General features: G+C 44.4%; 2 protein-coding genes across 2 annotated transcripts; both read left to right on the top strand.

The window, feature by feature from the left end:
• Positions 1-650: 650 nt before the first annotated feature.
• On the top strand, positions 651-8,638 carry LOC117246117 (high mobility group protein B2-like). The gene is made up of 5 exons (XM_033609856.2): positions 651-808; positions 2,490-2,648; positions 4,947-5,098; positions 5,957-6,131; positions 8,366-8,638. The coding sequence occupies exons 2-5, from the start codon at positions 2,499-2,501 to the stop codon at positions 8,492-8,494; spliced, it is 606 nt and encodes a 201-aa protein (XP_033465747.2). The 5' UTR covers positions 651-808; positions 2,490-2,498; the 3' UTR covers positions 8,495-8,638.
• Positions 8,515-11,333, top strand: LOC144459907 (uncharacterized). The gene is made up of 3 exons (XM_078164711.1): positions 8,515-8,538; positions 9,073-9,651; positions 9,798-11,333. The coding sequence occupies exons 1-3, from the start codon at positions 8,515-8,517 to the stop codon at positions 10,167-10,169; spliced, it is 975 nt and encodes a 324-aa protein (XP_078020837.1). The 3' UTR covers positions 10,170-11,333.
• The last annotated feature ends 9,829 nt before the right edge of the window (positions 11,334-21,162 follow it).

Raw genomic sequence — 21,162 nt, 5'->3', positions numbered from 1 at the left:
TTGTTTTATTTGTTTGTTTATGACTTTATTATTCTAAACTAACTTTCTTGTTTTTAATTTTCCCTTTTTTTTAAATGAATGTCTTACAATTTTGGGGGGTAATTTACTCTTCCATTGCTCATCACCTTCTTCCTGTGTTTTTGGGGAGACATCAGGTCAGTGTGATAAGACAGAAGAACTCAGGTTCAGTCTTTGTACCTGATACAGGAGGAACACGGCCCCTCAACCAGAGACACACTGACTGAACACGCAGCCTTCAAATGCTAAAGTATTCTTTAGTTTTATTTCTTCATCATCATCAATAATATTATTATTATTAATAATAATAATAGTAATAGTAATAATAATAATAAATAATAATAATAACGGAACCTTTTCCATTACACAATCTCCATCTTCGGCCCTGTCGCCCCTCCTCCACCTCGCCACCCATTGGCTGTTTGATCTGACAGACACTGCCTCTGACCAATCAGACGCAGGCGTCCAAACTCCCTCCGCGTAGATTTCCCGCCCTGCTGTCGTTGCTGGGCGGGGCGGAGCCGCGTTGCAACGAGCTTTGACTTGCGGCCCCGTGAGCCAATCACAGACGAGTATCAGGACGAGCTCCGCCCAGGTTGGCCGGCCCAGTTCCCGCCCTCTGAATGGGGGCGTTGCTGGGGGGCGTGGTCGGGCTCGAGCTCGACCCAGTTTGAAAGTGAATCACCAGTGAGTCGCTGCTTCAGCCACCAAACAACAACAAGAAGGACCGACAGGAACCGACCAGAACCGACCCGGACTCTGCTGCAGCCTGTACCGGCCCTCCTGACGAGTGAGTACCCCGTCCATCCTCCTCCCGCTGCGGCACGCGCAGTTAACGGAAAACGAGTTAGCTTTGAGTCACCGGTTTTTCAGTGCTGTGCAAAATCTGGTGATAAAAGGTCCGTGAATGAGGCTGAAACGGGAATAAAATGGCCGCTGTAACGGGCACAGTGTGGCGGATATTTGTTCGGGTCTCCGCGGGCGCACGGAGCGGACTGACCGAGACGTGTTGTTGTAAACACGAAACGCCCATTATGGAATATGAATGCCAGGGAATAGCCTTATCCCGTCCATACAACGCTGACCTCTCCGGAGCATAACCGGAGCCCTGCATTGAAAATGCGTAGCTGTTGTACCGACACCGTGTTTCCGTTGCAAATGCGGCCGTTTGGAATAAAAACGGCTCCGTGGTGATAAAGATGAAGCCCACGGAGTGTGAGCAGAAAGCTGCTCTTTGTGTTGCTCTGACATGGTGTTTTTTCTTTGATGCTAGCCCGTTAGCCTGCTGCTAGCGGAGGGGGATGGGGCGGCTGGCCCTGCAGAGGGCGGGAAGCAAATGGTGGCCCATTGTTCTGTTAGCATGGCTAGGCTAACTGCAGCACTCCGTACATGTCCATAGAAGACGCGGCTAGCTCCGGTTTTCGTTCATCTCTACGGCTCGTAGACTCCCAGTCACAGGCGGAGCGGAGGAACCGGCTCCGGCCCCGGCGGGATGTCCCGGCACAGTCCCGGACCGACAGAGGGTCCGGTGTGGGTCGGTGGGCCTCCGGGCTCCCCGGCTGAGAAAATGGATCCCCACTTTGTTCTCTTTGTTATTCTCAATCAGCCCGTTACACCGCCGGAGGACCGTTATTTCACCGTGTAACGGGCCGTTAACGGGACGCGGTGTGACGGAGGACGGAGGAAGTTGATGTGCTCTGTGGTCAAATGTGATGTTTAATAAAACATGTTTAAACATTTGACAAGGTTAAATTCAGATTGTGAACAAAAGCAGACTCTCAGGTTAAAGGGTCAGTCCACCCAAATGTTTTCACCCCTCACTTCACATGTATGAATTTAATTAAAGCTGAATAAAGATTTAATCACTTCATTTATGATTTTCACTTTGATTCATCCTTTCATCAGCGGGTGGTGTCAGCGTCAACACTATGCAGTCATCTTAAATATTGTTATTAAACAATCTGTCTGCGTCTCCTTCTGTCCACACTGAGTGTAAAATATCACCACCAGTGTTCTTCATCATCATCATCATCACTTCACCTCCTTCATCCAGTCGCTTTTCTTTGTTGTACATGTTGTATTAACTGTGTCTGAAGACGTCTCCTGGGGACACGTGTGGACATCTGTCTCTGCTCCGAGACACCAGATCAGCTGTAACATATGATCAGCATGATAATCAATAACATGCAGCCAGCTTGTTTCAGATGTTTTGTCTCAGGCGTCACTGTCAGCTGAGCGGTACTCACGAAATGATCAACATTTAATATTATCTACACTGATCAATGATGAAACTAGTGTCAGCATGATGTAATAATTGATTATTGATCATGTTGTTATAGACTGTATATTCTGTTCACACTGAAATAAAAAACAAACACAACTACTGAAAACAATGCAAATGAACTAATTAATCAGTTCAGTCAGATCAATCATTCTCCTTTTATATCTGTACCCGTCTGTCTGTCTGTCAGGCCGCCAGTATGATGCGTAAAGACGTCAACAAGCCGAAGGGGAAGACGTCGGCGTACGCCTTCTTCGTCCAGACGTGTAGAGAGGAACACCGGAAGAAGAACCCTGAGCAGTCGGTCAACTTTGCCGAGTTCTCCAAGAAATGCTCCGAGAGATGGAAGGTAAGACGGACAGGTAGGTGAGGACTGACAGACAGGTGGGTGAGGACAGACAGGCAGGTGGGTGAGGACAGACAGGCAGAGTCTTCTAAACACTGTTCACCTCTGAGTCCTGCTGAAGTGTTCCCACCTGATGGAGCTGACATCAGGAGGTCAGAGTGTGAGCGTGGTGATGATCCCATCAGAAGAGACCGCAGATCTAAAGTCAACGTGTTCGTAACAAAAGATTTCTCCAACTGACTTTAAAAAACTCAAATCAATAAGTCAGATTGTTTTTACTGAAATGTGGATAATAAAGTGTGGTGCTCCCTCGTCTGTCCAGCTGGTGTTGAGCCCCTTTATTAAATAATTCATCTCCTCACATGGCGTCTATAAATCATGTTCTCTTCTCGCAGCTTGTGCCCTCAGCAGGACACAAAAACCAACACAGTGTCAGAGTTTGACCATTAAAATAGAATCAGCTGTTAAACGTTGAGTAACTGGATGTGATGTATAAAACCAGCGTCTCCTATAATGAGACATTAACACAGTGAGCACACATGTATGGAAATGAGATTCAAACCTGCGTCCCTTCGACGTTAGTAAGTCAGTGATGTTTGTGGGTCCGTGTCCTGCGTCCCTGATGTGTTAAACTCTGACAGGTCGCGTTAAACTCATTGTCCACATGTCCATAGAGACTCACCTCATCATCACCGTGATGGTGAACATAAGATCTGTGATGTTACCTGACGATAATAATAATAATAGTAATAATAATACATTTTATTTATAAAGCGCTTTTCAGAGTTCTCAAAGTCACTTTACAGAGACGGTTCAAACATATCAAAAAGCAATTTTCAGCAAAAGACATCGAAGACAAAGAAGAATAGCAACGGGAGTGAAAAAACAAATAAATGAATAAAAGTAGCTAAACATTAAAAGCAAAACAGAACAGGTGAGTTTTGAGTAGTGATTTGAATGATGGGAGGTCAGTGCATTCACGGATGTGTTTTGGGAGGGAGTTCCAGAGGGTGGGGGCAGCAACGGAGAAGGCTCTGTCCCCCCAGGTTCTGTGCTTGGTCTTGGGGATGGTGAGAAGGTTGGCATTGGAAGAGCGGAGGCTGCAGGAAGGGGTGTAAGGGTGGAGCAGGTCTGTGAGGTAAGAGGGGGCCTGGTTGTGGAGGGCTTTATGGGTGAGTAGGAGGAGTTTGAAGTGGATGCGTTGTGGAACAGGGAGCCATTGGAGGTTTTGAAGGACAGGGGTGATGTGGTCGCGGGAGCAGGTGTGAGTGAGGAGGCGGGCGACAGAGTTTTGGATGTATTGGAGTTTATTGAGGAGTTTGGAGGTTGGGCCATAAATGATGCTATTGCAATAGTCAAGGTGGGATGGAATGAAGGCGTGGATCAGGGCTTCGGCAGCATTGCGAGAGAGTGAGGGGCGGAGGCGAGAAATGTTTTTAAGGTGAAAGAAGACTGTTTTAGTGACTTTTAGTGACGTTACTTATCATCGAAGTGTTTTTCACAGAAACCGCAGAGAGGTGAAATTGGTGACTTTCACGACTGCAAAGGCTCAATCTCCTCTAGTTTTTAAGGGTGATCGAGGAACATCCAAGACCATCTGATTCGCTGATCTGAGGGCTCTGGAGGGCCGATGCAACTTAAGGTCAGATAGGTATTCCGGAGCCAGCCCATTCAGAGACTTAAAAACAAATAAAAGAATCTTAAAATCAATCCTGTACCTAACCAGAAGCCAGTGAAGTGAAGAGAGCACCAGAGTTATATGCTCGCATTTCTTTGTCCCAGTTAGGAGACGAGCTGCTGCATTTTGAACAAGCTGCAGACGGTCAAGCTCTGACTGCTCAATGCAGACGTACAGGGAGTTACAGTAATCTAAGCAAGAGGTAATAAAAGCATGGATAATTTTATCGAGGTCTTTCTGGCTAAGATAGGGTTTAACTTTGGCTAAAAGCCTCAGCTGAAAAAAGCTAGACTTAGACCACTGAGGTGACCTGTTTGTCTGGCTTAAAAGCACCATCAATAATCACACCAAGATTCCTGGCGTGGGATCCCATGTGAGGTGCTAGTGGGCCAAGGGAGCTGGCAAGGACCTGAACCAGACCAGGGAGACCGAACAGGACAACCTCTGTTTTGATTTCATTCAAGTTTTATTATTAAACACCAGTTTCCACCTGTGGAGTCTCACCTGAACCAGTACCACATGTTTTATTCCTTTGACCTTTACCACAGGTGATTTATCTACTGACAGACCTCACATGAGGTTCTGACTCTGTGTGTGTGTGTGTGTGTGTGTGTGTATTTCAGGCTCTGACAGCCAGTGATAAGAAGTGTTTCGAGGACATGGCAAAGGCCGACAAGGTGCGTTACAACAGAGAGATGAGAGACTACATCCCCCCCAAGGGCTTTGGAAAGAGGGGGCGCAAGAGGAAAGACCCCAACGCTCCCAAAAGACCCCCGTAAGACATCACACACACACACACACACACACACACACACACACAGAGAGAGCAATAAACCGATCAGCCAAACAACACTGAGCATCTTGTCACAGCACAATGTTCTGTTGGGAAATCTTGGGTTCTTTGTTCTTGTGGTTGCCACCTGACACCTCCAATTCCTTGGATCCCAGTCTGATCAAACATCTGTGGGACATGCTGGTACCCCACCTCACAACCCAGGGGACTCAAAAGATCTGAAGACACCAAAGGACACCCTCTAGAGGTCATGTGTCCATGTCTTAACAGGTCAGAACCAAGTCCGACCCAAGGAGCACCCACCTTGGATCAGAGGTACCTCTGGGGTACCAACGCGTCCCTCAAATGTTCAATCAGATGGGGATCTGGGGTATTTTGGAGCAAAGTCGACACCTTGAGGTCTTTGTGCTGTTCCTGGGGTCGTGAGAAGCTTTTGAGGTGTGGCGGGGTGCACTGTCCTGCTGGAGGGCACTGCCATCGAAGTGCTGCTGCCATGGGGGGGGTTTACTTGGTCTGTAACGGTGTTTGGGTGGGTGGAGCACATCAAGTAGCATCAACATAAATATCAGGACCCAAGGGGTTCCCAGCATAATATTGTGCTGTAACAAGAAGATCAGTGTTGTCCACTTCACCTGTCAGTGGGTTTAATGTTTTGGCCGATCAGTGTGTGACTGATGTCTGCCAGCAGAGGGCAGCACACACTGAGACGTACAGCTGAGGGTCCTCTGGTCTGTCAATCAGGAGACGCTCTCTGATGGTGAACTGATCTGTGATCAGGCTGAGGCTCATCACAACAGACCTTTATTCACACTAATGGTTAACCTGTCTGTCTGTCTGCAGGTCTGCGTTCTTTGTGTTCTGCAGTGAGTACCGTCCCAGTGTGAAGCAGCAGTTTCCTGGTCTGTCTATAGGAGACTGTGCCAAGAAACTGGGAGAGATGTGGAGCAAACTGTCCCAGTCTGAGAAACTGCCCTACGAGGAGAAGGCCCAGAAACTACGAGAGAAATACGACCGGGTTAGTGACAGTGACACAGAGACAGGTTTTTACTGTGGTTAGTGTAGTGACAGAGAGCATGAGATGTGTGTTCAGTGTGTAGTTACTGTGGTTGTAAATAGGTAGAAGACGTGTGTGTGTCCTCATCAGGATCCATCAGTGGACCAACAGTCTTCATCACGGTCCACCGGTGGACCGACAATCCTCATCAGTGTCCATCAGTGGACCAGCGGTCCTCATCAGGGTCCATCAGTGGACCAGCGGTCCTCATCAGGGTCCATCAGTGGACCGGCGGTCCTCATCACGGTCCATCAGTGGACTAGTCTCCTGCATGTTTCTGATATGAATGTAATGATGAAATGATATATTTTGGTGGTTTGAGTTGAAGTAGGGCTGCACAGTATATGCGGTAGACGGTAGAAATGATATAAATTTGGCCCATGGTAGAGATTTGTGCTCTACCATTCTATCGTCGATGACGTCATCACACCTGCCTCAGTGTGAAAATAGGTTCGTTGGAGATGAGCCAGGCCTGCGCAGATTCGATCACCGGCGATTGGCGCACAATCCATGCCGGTTAGTTTTGTGTCCGACTTCATCCCGACTTGCTCTGACGTATTACAAAAGTGGACGGCGATTAAACCGCGAGAGCGAGGCGGCCGCAGTTTTTAGAGCCAGGTGCTGCAGTTGCTCTCCACCGACTGCACCGCCTGGCTCTCACCTGATCTAACAGCTGATTGGTTCAGATGTCGACTCAACAATATGACGTTTTAGATAAACTACTCATTTTTGTTGAATTTTAGAGATTAAGATTGTATTTGTCTGACCTGAAGGTTTATTCTGTGAACAGAAAACATGGTGTGTGACTGATGGTGAAAACAAACTGATATATGGGTCTGATCACTTTTTTAATGAACAGAATCATTCCAGACAGGATGTGAGTGTGTCTGTGACTTCCTGTACGGACTGAAGGCTGCTGGAAATGGTCCGACTTCACTGCGGCTTTTTGTCACCGCCCCCCGCTGCGGCCGCCTGCTCTCATCTACTTTCCAGGCGAGGTGCAGTTCATCTCGAACGAGCCTATTGGCTGCGAGCACAGAGACAGCGGAGCAAGAGGAGCTGGTTCATGTCCGTGATTTAGCGTAGCACGTGCAACATGCGTTGCTGGAGAACTTGTGAGTGAGTGAGTTAATGTCTTATGAACAGCCCCGGACTTCTCAGACTCTTTTAGCGACTTACTGCTCAGAGGGAACTTGTTCAGTGTCTCCTCTGGCAACAGCACAGCATCTCTCCCTCTCCTCTCTCGCCGTGCGCACACGGGAGTTGGTTTTCGGCAAGAGAGTTTGTCATAAACCTTTGGTAATGTAAACCTATGTGACGCTAGGGGCTCCACAAAAAACTCCGTATGTGAATGTGTGATAGTTGTGGTATCATAGCAGCCTGTCACAGGTTACAGCGTGATGATTAGAGGAGAAATGGCAGAGCATAAAGGTCCAGGTGGAAAAAACACAACTCAGTCATTTAGGATTTTGCTAAAAGAAGGAAATTACCTTTTGATATAGATCCCAGGGTACATTTTGCACCATAGAGTGCTGGGTTTTAATTTTGAGTTTTGAGATCTGCATTCTGCACAATAAATGCTCTAAAAAATTCATTATATCTTTGCTTTTGTTATTGTTGTTTTTTTAATCAATTTAGCTTTGCTAAGGGACTACAAAACCCATTCAGAAACACTTCTATTATAACTTTTACACTTAAATTTATACCGCGATATATACCGTTACCGTGAAGGGATTCGATTTATACCATGATATGAATTTTAGGTCATACCGCCCAGCCCTAAGTTGAAGGTGTGAGAAAGAATAGTATCAGTAACATTGTTAACACTGTGCTACATTACAGAGAAATACAAACCGTACTAATGAACCTTCATTAATATAGGCCTATATTTTATCTCCAAGTGCACGTCACACACTGAGCGAGCTGTCTGTTAATGACGCTGTGGGCTAATGGGCATGTAGCTACTTCCATGTTTCACATGATGCATCATGTAGGTTTGGATTTATTATGACAAGGTGCAGCTCCTAATAGAGTTTCATGTTTATGTTTTTTCTCTGCGACTAAGCGACCAATGAAATCTTGCTGACTAATGACCTTTCTGGTCGACTGCCGGGGGCGGGCCTAGTGTCTGTGTGTAGTCACTGATGAACACATTAATGTTCATCAATAATGAATTTCCTGTGTGTTTCTGACAGGACATGGTGGCGTACCGCGGCGGCGGAACGTACGCCAGCAGGAATCCTGGCTCCTCAGCTCAGGGAGGAGAGGAAGAGGAGGATGATGAGGGAGAGGATGAAGATGAGGAGGAGGAGGATGACGAGTAGAAACGAAGAGCTGCAGCTGGATGAGAGAAAGAGATACGGAGAGTGTGTGAGACAGGTGTGTGTGTGTTTCAGAGGACGAGACAGATGAGGAGTCTGACACGGACCAGACACACTGATGCTGTCTAATACACACACACACACACACATACAGGTGTGTTACACACTGACACAGCTCAAAACACACAGGTGAGTCACACAGAGGTGTGTTATACGTAGACGTGTCAAATAAGGGACTTACACACTGGTGTATGTTACACAGGTGTGTTACCTACAGGTGTAGCCTATACACCTGTAGGTAACACACCTGTGTGTAGCATACCTGTTTGTATCTCGCCTGTTTGTAACTCAGAAAGTTGTTGTTCAGAAAGGAAGTGAAGCTCTGAGCGTGGCGGCCATGATGACTTCCTGCTGCAGGTGATATTAGGGAGAGTAGAAGAAGAAGAGGGACAGGTGAGGGTAAAGGTAAGCTCAGCCAGCTGCCAGCCAATCAGGAGCAGCTATTCTGTGACAGAATCAATAGTGTTAACTGTTTAAAAGCTTTGTCGTGATTGGTGTAAAGTCATGTGATGTCATCATAGAAACCGGACCAAAGTCGGGACAAACGCTCACCTCGTGTTTTTAAATGTCTTCCATATGATACACTAGACTGTACCTGTACCGAACTGTACCTGTACCAGTCAGACTTTACCTGTACCAGAGTCAGACTGTACCTGTACCAGACTGTACTTGCACCAGAGTCAGACTGTACCTGTACCAGACTGTACTTGCACCAGAGTCAGACTGTACCTGTACCAGACTGTACTTGTGTCAGACTTTACCTGTACCAGACTGTACCTGCACCAGAGTCAGACTGTACCTGTACCAGTCTGTACTTGCACCAGAGTCAGACTGTACCTGTACCAGACTGTACCTGCACCAGAGTCAGACTGTACCTGTACCAGACTGTACCAGAGTCAGACTGTACCTGTACCAGACTGTACCTGCACCAGAGTCAGACTGTACCTGTACCAGACTGTACCTGTGTCAGACTTCACCTGTACCAGAGTCAGACTGTACCTGTACCAGACTGTACCTGTACCAGAGTCAGACTGTACCTGTACCAGACTGTACCTGCACCAGAGTCAGACTGTACCTGTACCAGACTGTACCTGCACCAGAGTCAGACTGTACCTGTACCAGACTGTACTTGTGTCAGACTTTACCTGTACCAGACTGTACCTGTGTCAGACTGTACTTGTGTCAGACTTCACCTGTACCAGACTGTACCTGTACCAGACTGTACCTGTACCAGACTGTACTTGTGTCAGACTTCACCTGTACCAGACTGTACCTGCACCAGAGTCAGACTGTACCTGTACCAGACTGTACCTGCACCAGAGTCGGACTGTACCTGTACCAGACTGTACCTGCACCAGAGTCGGACTGTACCTGTACCAGACTGTACCTGTGTCAGACTGTACCTGTACCAGACTGTACCTGCGTCAGACTGTACCTGTACCTACTGTTCACACACCTGCAAGACTGCAGGTATCGCACTTTGGTACAAATACAGACTGAACATCATCACAGTAACTCTACACGTCAGGAGAACTCCTCAGGTAAAGACGTGTTCAGATCGGTTCTGAGGAGAGTACAGCGAACTCCTCAGGTAAAGACGTGTTCAGATCGGTTCTGAGGAGAGTACAGCGAACTCCTCAGGTAAAGACGTGTTCAGATCGGTTCTGAGGAGAGTACAGCGAACTCCTCAGGTAAAGACGTGTTCAGATCGGCTCTGAGGAGAGTCCGGAGAACTCCTCAGGTAAAGACGTGTTCAGATCGGTTCTGAGGAGAGTCCGGAGAACTCTTCAGGTAAAGACGTGTTCAGATCGGTTCTGAGGAGAGTCCGGAGAACTCTTCAGGTAAAGACGTGTTCAGATCGGTTCTGAGGAGAGTCCGGAGAACTCCTCAGGTAAAGACGTGTTCAGATCGGTTCTGAGGAGAGTCCGGAGAACTCTTCAGGTAAAGACGTGTTTGTCTCTCAGCAGGTGGAGGACATCATATCTCATTAACACCTGAGTTTTAACAGAGATGATGTGGAGACGTCTCTGTGGGAACCTGTCCAATGTTTCCTGTTGATCAGTTATTGATTAACGATCAGCTGATCGATCAATGATGGCACTTACTCAGTTCAGTGTGTTAACTGGTTTTAGGTAGGTAGACCACATGGATCAGTTGACACGAGGTCATGTGACTGAATCAGACTTCCTGTATCAAAGATCAGATTTTAAACCGTTGATCATATGATCAATAATCAATAATCAGTAATCATCAGTGTTCTGAACCTGACAGATGGGTCGCTCTGAAACACACACACAGGACCAGAGTGAGTGTGTGTCGCAGTGTGTGTTTGTGTGAGTGTGTGTATGTGTGTGATAATGGTGTGTGTGTGTGTGTGTGTGTGTGTGTGTGTGTGTGTGTGTGCGTGCGCGTGTGATGGCTTTCAGTAACGTGTGTGTGAGATTGTGTGTGTCAGAGGTCATCAGATGTTAAACTGTCCGTCACCAGAGGACAGTAGAGTTAACCCCCCCCCCCCACCTCACTGTTACCATGGTTACCCCTGCACCCCCACTCCCACCCCTGTGTGTTACCATGGACACCCCCCCCCTCCCGCCCCCCCCCTTCATCATCATCATCATCATCATCATCATCATCATGATGTTGTTGTTTTTTATTTTCTTACTGGAGCTTTTTCTGTTGCTTTGTTTCACTGTCCTCCTGTAGAGACACATTGTCCTCCTGTAGAGACACATTGTCCTCCTGTAGAGATGTCCACTTTTCTAATAAACTGAGGAAAAACGCACTTCGTCTGTCTGTCTCTGTCTCTTCTAATTCACTGTGGACACACTGTCCTCCTGTAAAGACACACTGTTGTCCTGCAGAGACACTGTTGTCCTCGTACAGACACACAAGGAGACACACCACAGAAGTGGCAGGCCGTGGTTTGTTCGTCCATAAACTGACTCCTACATGGTTTTAAGCCACCTTTACCAAACGGTTTTTGGAGCCTGGTAGTTTTTAATAACAGCCTTTGACTGAATTAAGAATTTTGGCAAACGGATGAGTGGACTGTAAATTACTATGGTAAATCCGCCCACTGCCACCGCTCCAGCCGCTGATTCTTTGCACACCCAGGTCGCTGTCCCTGAGGACCCCTGGCTGCAGCCCTAAGCTAAACCCAAAGCCCCGTCTAGCTCTACTCCATCACATCCACATCATCGGCCCTGGGCTGTGATTGGTGGATCTTTCTTTTCACACTCCGGCAAACAAAGACTTCCACTTGACGAATCGATGCGACATCCTTGATTCAAATGAATATCCTCCATTAACCAGGAACCCGGAGCCTCTTCCACCTCCCATGACAAAACCTCGGTTCTGGTCCCAGCACATTTCACTGCATGTCCACTGCACAGTGGGAATCAAGCTGCAGCTCTGTCTCCATCCTGACTCGTCTCCTCTGGACTGGAGGTTCTGGACAAACTGGATAAACTTCGAACAGTTTCAATCTCTTCTGGGAACGTGGGTTTGTTTACAGTGCAGGTGGTCTCCACCTGAACACAGCTGGTACACGAGCGCTTTCATACACCCTCTGCCATCCACGTGCCCCCACGCCCACCTGCCTATTACATCATCATTTAAACTATGAAGTACTGCAGTATTTAAACCATGAAGAACTGTAGTATTTGAACCATGAAGTGCTACAGTCTGCAGTATTTAAACCATGAAGTGCTACAGTCTGTAGTATTTAAACCATGAAGTACTGCAGTCTGTAGTATTTGAACCATAAAGTACTGCAGTATTTAAACCATGAAGAACTGTAGTATTTGAACCATGAAGTACTGCAGTATTTAAACCATGAAGAACTGTAGTATTTGAACCATGAAGTGCTACAGTCTGTAGTATTTAAACCATGAAGTACTGCAGTCTGTAGTACTTAAACCATGAAGTACTGTAGTATTTAAACCATGAAGTACTGTAGTATTTAAACCTTGAAGTACCGCAGTCTGTAGTATTTAAACCATGAAGTACTGTAGTATTTAAACCTTGAAGTACTGCAGTCTGTAGTATTTAAACCATGAAGTACTGTAGTATTTAAACCATGAAGTACTACAGTCTGTAGTATTTAAACCTCGAAGTACTGCAGTCTGTAGTATTTAAACCATGAAGTACTGCAGTCTGTAGTACTTAAACCATGAAGTACTGTAGTATTTAAACCATGAAGTACTGCAGTCTGTAGTACTTAAACCTTGAAGTACTGTAGTATTTAAACCTTGAAGTACTGTAGTCTGTAGCATTTTAAACCATGAAGTACTGCACTCTGTAGTATTTAAACCATGAAGTACTGTAGTATTTAAACCATGAAGTACTGCAGTCTGTAGTATTTAAACCTCGAAGTACTGCAGTCTGTAGTACTTAAACCATGAAGAACTGTAGTATTTAAACCTTGAAGTACTGTAGTCTGTAGTATTTAAACCATGAATTACTGCAGTCTGTAGTATTTAAACCATGAATTACTGTAGTATTTAATCCATGAAGTACTGCAGTCTGTAGTATTTAAACCTAGAGGTACTGCAGTCTGTAGGATTTAAACCATGAAGTACTGTAGTATTTAAACCATTAAGTACTGCAGTCTGTAGTATTTAAACCATGAAGTACTGTAGTATTTAAACTATGAAGTACTGCAGTCTGTAGTATTTAAACCTCGAAGTACTGCAGTCTGTAGTATTTAAACCATGAAGAACTGTAGTATTTGAACCATGAAGTGCTACAGTCTGCAGTATTTAAACCATGAAGTGCTACAGTCTGTAGTATTTAAACCATGAAGTACTGCAGTCTGTAGTATTTGAACCATAAAGTACTGCAGTATTTAAACCATGAAGAACTGTAGTATTTGAACCATGAAGTACTGCAGTATTTAAACCATGAAGAACTGTAGTATTTGAACCATGAAGTGCTACAGTCTGTAGTATTTAAACCATGAAGTACTGCAGTCTGTAGTACTTAAACCATGAAGTACTGTAGTATTTAAACCATGAAGTACTGTAGTATTTAAACCTTGAAGTACCGCAGTCTGTAGTATTTAAACCATGAAGTACTGTAGTATTTAAACCTTGAAGTACTGCAGTCTGTAGTATTTAAACCATGAAGTACTGTAGTATTTAAACCATGAAGTACTACAGTCTGTAGTATTTAAACCTCGAAGTACTGCAGTCTGTAGTATTTAAACCATGAAGTACTGCAGTCTGTAGTACTTAAACCATGAAGTACTGTAGTATTTAAACCATGAAGTACTGCAGTCTGTAGTACTTAAACCTTGAAGTACTGTAGTATTTAAACCTTGAAGTACTGCAGTCTGTAGCATTTTAAACCATGAAGTACTGCACTCTGTAGTATTTAAACCATGAAGTACTGTAGTATTTAAACCATGAAGTACTGCAGTCTGTAGTATTTAAACCTCGAAGTACTGCAGTCTGTAGTACTTAAACCATGAAGAACTGTAGTATTTAAACCTTGAAGTACTGTAGTCTGTAGTATTTAAACCATGAATTACTGCAGTCTGTAGTATTTAAACCATGAATTACTGTAGTATTTAATCCATGAAGTACTGCAGTCTGTAGTATTTAAACCTAGAGGTACTGCAGTCTGTAGGATTTAAACCATGAAGTACTGTAGTATTTAAACCATTAAGTACTGCAGTCTGTAGTATTTAAACCATGAAGTACTGTAGTATTTAAACTATGAAGTACTGCAGTCTGTAGTATTTAAACCTCGAAGTACTGCAGTCTGTAGTATTTAAACCATGAAGAACTGTAGTATTTGAACCATGAAGTGCTACAGTCTGCAGTATTTAAACCATGAAGTGCTACAGTCTGTAGTATTTAAACCATGAAGTACTGCAGTCTGTAGTATTTGAACCATAAAGTACTGCAGTATTTAAACCATGAAGAACTGTAGTATTTGAACCATGAAGTACTGCAGTATTTAAACCATGAAGAACTGTAGTATTTGAACCATGAAGTGCTACAGTCTGTAGTATTTAAACCATGAAGTACTGCAGTCTGTAGTACTTAAACCATGAAGTACTGTAGTATTTAAACCATGAAGTACTGTAGTATTTAAACCTTGAAGTACCGCAGTCTGTAGTATTTAAACCATGAAGTACTGTAGTATTTAAACCATGAAGTACTGTAGTATTTAAACCTTGAAGTACTGCAGTCTGTAGTATTTAAACCATGAAGTACTGTAGTATTTAAACCATGAAGTACTACAGTCTGTAGTATTTAAACCTCGAAGTACTGCAGTCTGTAGTATTTAAACCATGAAGTACTGCAGTCTGTAGTACTTAAACCATGAAGTACTGTAGTATTTAAACCATGAAGTACTGCAGTCTGTAGTACTTAAACCTTGAAGTACTGTAGTATTTAAACCTTGAAGTACTGTAGTCTGTAGCATTTTAAACCATGAAGTACTGCACTCTGTAGTATTTAAACCATGAAGTACTGTAGTATTTAAACCATGAAGTACTGCAGTCTGTAGTATTTAAACCTCGAAGTACTGCAGTCTGTAGTACTTAAACCATGAAGAACTGTAGTATTTAAACCTTGAAGTACTGTAGTCTGTAGTATTTAAACCATGAATTACTGCAGTCTGTAGTATTTAAACCATGAATTACTGTAGTATTTAATCCATGAAGTACTGCAGTCTGTAGTATTTAAACCTAGAGATACTGCAGTCTGTAGGATTTAAACCATGAAGTACTGTAGTATTTAAACCATTAAGTACTGCAGTCTGTAGTATTTAAACCATGAAGTACTGTAGTATTTAAACTATGAAGTACTGCAGTCTGTAGTATTTAAACCTCGAAGTACTGCAGTCTGTAGTATTCAAACCATGAAGTGCTGCAGTCTGTAGTAGTTAAACCATGAAGTACTGCAGTCTGTAGTATTTAAACCTTGAAGTACTGCAGTCTGTAGTATTTAAACCATGAAGTACTGTAGTATTTAAACCATGAAGTACTGCACTCTGTAGTATTTAAACCATGAAGTACTGTAGTATTTAAACCATGAAGTACTGCAGTCTGTAGTATTTAAATCTCGAAGTACTGCAGTCTGTAGTATTTAAACCATGAAGTACTGCAGTCTGTAGTACTTAAACCATGAAGTACTGTAGTATTTAAACCATGAAGTACTGCAGTCTGTAGTACTTAAACCATGAAGTACTGTAGTATTTAAACCTTGAAGTACTGTAGTCTGTAGTATTTAAACCATGAAGTACTGCAGTCTGTAGTATTTAAACCATGAAGTACTGTACTATTTAAACCATGAAGTACTGCAGTCTGTAGGATTTAAACCTCGAAGTACTGCAGTCTGTAGTATTCAAACCATGAAGAACTGCAGTCTGTAGTATTTAAACCATGAAGTACTGCAGTCTGTAGTACTTAAACCATGAAGTACTGTAGTATTTAAACCTTGAAGTACTGTAGTCTGTAGTATTTAAACCATGAAGTACTGCAGTCTGTAGTATTTAAACCATGAAGTACTGCAGTCTGTAGTATTTAAACCATGAAGTACTGTAGTATTTAAACCTTGAAGTACTGCAGTCTGTAGTGTTTAAACCATGAAGTACTGCAGTATTTAAACCATGAAGTACTACAGTCTGTAGTATTTAAACCTCGAAGTACTGCAGTCTGTAGTATTTAAACCATGAAGTACTGCAGTCTGTAGTACTTAAACCATGAAGTACTGTAGTATTTAAACCATGAAGTACTGCAGTCTGTAGTACTTAAACCTTGAAGTACTGTAGTATTTAAACTTTGAAGCACTGTAGTCTGTAGTATTTTAAACCTTGAAGTACTGCACTCTGTAGTATTTAAACCATGAAGTACTGTAGTATTTAAACCATGAAGTACTGCAGTCTGTAGTATTTAAACCTCGAAGTACTGCAGTCTGTAGTACTTAAACCATGAAGTACTGTAGTATTTAAACCTTGAAGTACTGTAGTCTGTAGTATTTAAACCATGAATTACTACAGTCTGTAGTATTTAAACCATGAATTACTGTAGTATTTAATCCATGAAGTACTGCAGTCTGTAGTATTTAAACCTAGAGGTACTGCAGTCTGTAGGATTTAAACCATGAAGTACTGTAGTATTTAAACCATTAAGTACTGCAGTCTGTAGTATTTAAACCATGAAGTACTGTAGTATTTAAACTATTAAGTACTGCAGTCTGTAGTATTTAAACCTCGAAGTACTGCAGTCTGTAGTATTCAAACCATGAAGTGCTGCAGTCTGTAGTAGTTAAACCATGAAGTACTGCAGTCTGTAGTATTTAAACCTTGAAGTACTGCAGTCTGTAGTATTTAAACCATGAAGTACGGTAGTATTTAAACCATGAAGTACTGCAGTCTGTAGTATTTAAACCTCGAAGTACTGCAGTCTGTAGTATTCAAACCATGAAGTACTGCAGTCTGTAGTATTTAAACCATGAAGTACTGCAGTCTGTAGTACTTAAACCATGAAGTACTGTAGTATTTAAACCTTGAAGTACTGTAGTCTGTAGTACTTAAACCATGAAGTACTGTAGTATTTAAACCTCGAAGTACTGCAGTCTGTAGTATTTAAACCATGAAGTACTGCAGTCTGTAGTACTTAAACCATGAAGTACTGCAGTCTGTAGTACTTAAACCATGAAGTACTGTAGTATTTAAACCTCGAAGTACTGCAGTCTGTAGTATTTAAACCATGAAGTACTGCAGTCTGTAGTATTTAAACCATGAATTACTGTAGTATTTAAACCTCGAAGTACTGCAGTCTGTAGTATTTAAACCATGAAGTACTGCAGTCTGTAGTATTTAAACCATGAAGTACTGCAGTCTGTAGTACTTAAACCATGAAGTACTGTAGTATTTAAACCTTGAAGTACTGTAGTCTGTAGTATTTAAACCATGAAGTACTGCAGTCTGTAGTATTTAAACCATGAAGTACTGTAGTATTTAAACCATGAAGTACTGCAGTCTGTAGTATTTAAACCTCGAAGTACTGCAGTCTGTAGTATTCAAACCATGAAGAACTGCAGTCTGTAGTATTTAAACCATGAAGTACTGCAGTCTGTAGTACTTAAACCATGAAGTACTGTAGTATTTAAACCTTGAAGTAGTGTAGTCTGTAGTATTTAAACCATGAAGTACTGCAGTCTGTAGTATTTAAACCATGAAGTACTGTAGTATTAAGTACTGCAGTCTGTAGGATTTAAACCATGAAGTACTGTAGTATTTAAACCATTAAGTACTGCAGTCTGTAGTATTTAAACCATGAAGTACTGTAGTATTTAAACCATGAAGTACTGCAGTGTGTAGTATTTAATCCATGAAGCACTGCAGTCTGTAGTACTTAAACCATGAAGTACTGTAGTATTTAAACCATGAAGTACTGCAGTCTGTAGAACTTAAACCATGAAGTACTTTAGTATTTAAACCTTGAAGTACTGTAGTCTGTAGTATTTAAACCATGAAGTACTGCAGTCTGTAGTATTTAAACCATGAAGTACTGTAGTATTTAGACCATGAAGTACTGCAGTCTGTAGTATTTAAACCTAGAAGTACTGCAGTCTGTAGTATTTAAACCATGAAGTACTGTAGTATTTAAACCATGAAGTACTGCAGTCTGTAGTATTTAAACCATGAAGTACTGTAGTATTTAGACCATGAAGTACTGCAGTCTGTAGTATTTAAACCATGAAGTACTGCAGTTTGTAGTATTTAAACCTAGAAGTACTGCAGTTTGTAGTATTTAAACCATGAAGTACTGTAGTATTTAAACCTTGAAGTACTGCAGTCTGTAGTATTTAAACCATGAAGTACTGTAGATTTAAACCTTGAAGTACTGCAGTGTGTAGTATTTAATCCATGAAGTACTGTAGTCTGTAGTATTTAAACCATGAAGTACTGTAGATTTAAACCTTGAAGTACTGCAGTCTGTAGTACTTAAACCATGAAGTACTGTAGTCTGTAGTATTTAAACCATGAAGTACTGTAGATTTAAACCTTGAAGTACTGCAGTCTGTAGTACTTAAACCATGAAGTACTGTAGTCTGTAGTATTTAAACCATGAAGTACTGTAGATTTAAACCTTGAAGTACTGCAGTCTGTAGTACTTAAACCATGAAGTACTGTAGTCTGTAGTATTTAAACCATGAAGTACTGTAGATTTAAACCTTGAAGTACTGCAGTGTGTAGTATTTAATCCATGAAGTACTGCAGTCTGTAGTATTTAAACCTAGAAGTACTGCAGTCTGTAGTATTTAAACCATGAAGTACTGTAGTATTCAAACCATGAAGAACTGTAGTCTGTAGTATTTAAACCATGAAGTACTGTAGTCTGTAGTATTTAAACCATGAAGTACTGTAGTCTGTAGTATTGTATTGTAGACACACCTGTTTCCTGCAGGATGACAGGTGTGAGGGGGCGTGGCCTGGGGAACAAAGGGAAGAGAAACGTTTGCTGTGTGGACAGAGGACGTGTGGACAGACGTTAGTGGACAAACATGTAGCTGCTTGTTGTGTCTGTACCTGATGGATCTGAATCAGGACGTGTCTGATTCGTGACGACCAATCAGAGGACGTCTGACGTCTCCACCTCACAACGCTGTGTCTGGTGAGTTCAAACATTTCTTTTTGGTCCTTTTTGGACACTGTAGTTGGACTGAGGTGGTCTCACGGGGACAGTTACCCAGAAGACATTGTACACCCTCCAGGATGACTGACGTACCTGCTGTCTGTCTGTGGTGTCCTCTCAGATGTTGAGTCAACTGCAGGTGTCTCCTTCAGTCAGTGTAACACCTGTATGTGACCAGCAGAGGGCTCCACACAGCTGTATTATACATGTAGTGATGTAACAGGAAGGACTTATGTAACAAACATGGAAACATCCTGTTCTTCTTCTTCTCTCTCAGTTCAACACCAACACACACACACTGACCCGCTGCCACAACAACTGACCTGCCACCGCAACAATTGACCCGCTGCCGCAACAACTGACCTGCCACCGCAACAACTGACCTGCTGCCACATCAATTGACCCCCCGCCACATCAACTGACCCCCCGCCACATCAACTGACCCCCCCCATCACATCAGTTGACCCCCCGCCACATCAACTGACCCCCCCGCCACATCAACTGACCCCCCGCCACATCAACTGACCCCCCCCATCACATCAGTTGACCCCCCGCCACATCAATTGACCCCCCCGCCACATTAACTGACCCCCCCGCCACATTAACTGACCCCCCCCATCACATCAGTTGACCCCCCGCCACATCAATTGACCCCCCGCCACATCAATTGACCCCCCCCGCCACATCAACTGACCCGCTGCCACATCAACTGACCCGCTGCCACATCAACTGACCCGCTGCCACATCAACTGACCCCCCGCCACATCAGTTGACCCCCCGCCACATCAGTTGACCCCCCGCCACAACAACTGACCCGCTGCCACATCAATTGACCCCCCGCCACATCAATTGACCCCCCTGCCACATCAGTTGACCCCCCTGCCACATCAGTTGACCCCCCTGCCACATCAATTGACCCCCCGCCACATCAATTGACCCCCCGCCACATCAGTTGACCCCCCTGCCACATCAGTTGACCCCGCTGCCACATCAATTGACCCCCCTGCCACATCAATTGACCCCCCCGCCACATCAGTTGACCCCCCGCCACAACTGACCCGCTGCCACATCAATTGACCCCCCCGCCACATCAGTTGACCCCCCTGCCACATCAGTTGACCCCCCTGCCACATCAATTGACCCCCCCCGCCACATCAGTTGACCCCCCGCCACAACAACTGACCCGCTGCCACATCAACTGACCCGCTGCCACAACAACTGACCCGCTGCCACATCAACTGACCCCCCCGCCACATCAGTTGACCCGCTGCCACATCAGTTGACCCCCCGCCACATCAGTTGACCCCCCGCCACAACAACTGACCCGCTGCCACATCAATTGACCCCCCGCCACATCAATTGACCCCCCTGCCACATCAGTTGACCCCCCTGCCACATCAGTTGACCCCGCTGCCACATCAATTGACCCCCCCGCCACATCAGTTGACCCCCCGCCACATCAGTTGACCCCCCGCCACATCAGTTGACCCCCCGCCACAACAACTGACCCGCTGCCACATCAATTGACCCCCCCGCCACATCAGTTGACCCCCCTGCCACATCAGTTGATCCCCCTGCCACATCAATTGACCCCCCCGCCACATCAGTTGACCCCCCGCCACATCAACTGACCCGCTGCCACATCAATTGACCCCCCCGCCACATCAGTTGACCCCCCTGCCACAACAACTGACCCGCTGCCACAACAACTGACCCGCTGCCACATCAATTGACCCCCCCGCCACATCAGTTGACCCCCCGCCACAACAACTGACCCGCTGCCACATCAATTGACCCCCCCGCCACATCAGTTGACCCCCCTGCCACATCAGTTGACCCCCCGCCACATCAACTGACCCCCCCGCCACATCAATTGACCCCCCCGCCACATCAGTTGACCCCCCGCCACATCAACTGACCCCCCCGCCACATCAACTGACCCCCCGCCACATCAACT

The sequence above is a fragment of the Epinephelus lanceolatus genome, chromosome 22 (assembly GCF_041903045.1).
Source record: "Epinephelus lanceolatus isolate andai-2023 chromosome 22, ASM4190304v1, whole genome shotgun sequence".
Classification (NCBI taxonomy): domain Eukaryota; kingdom Metazoa; phylum Chordata; class Actinopteri; order Perciformes; family Serranidae; genus Epinephelus; species Epinephelus lanceolatus.
Note: the sequence above shows the minus strand (reverse complement) of the source record. Positions and strands in the feature narration are given on the sequence as shown.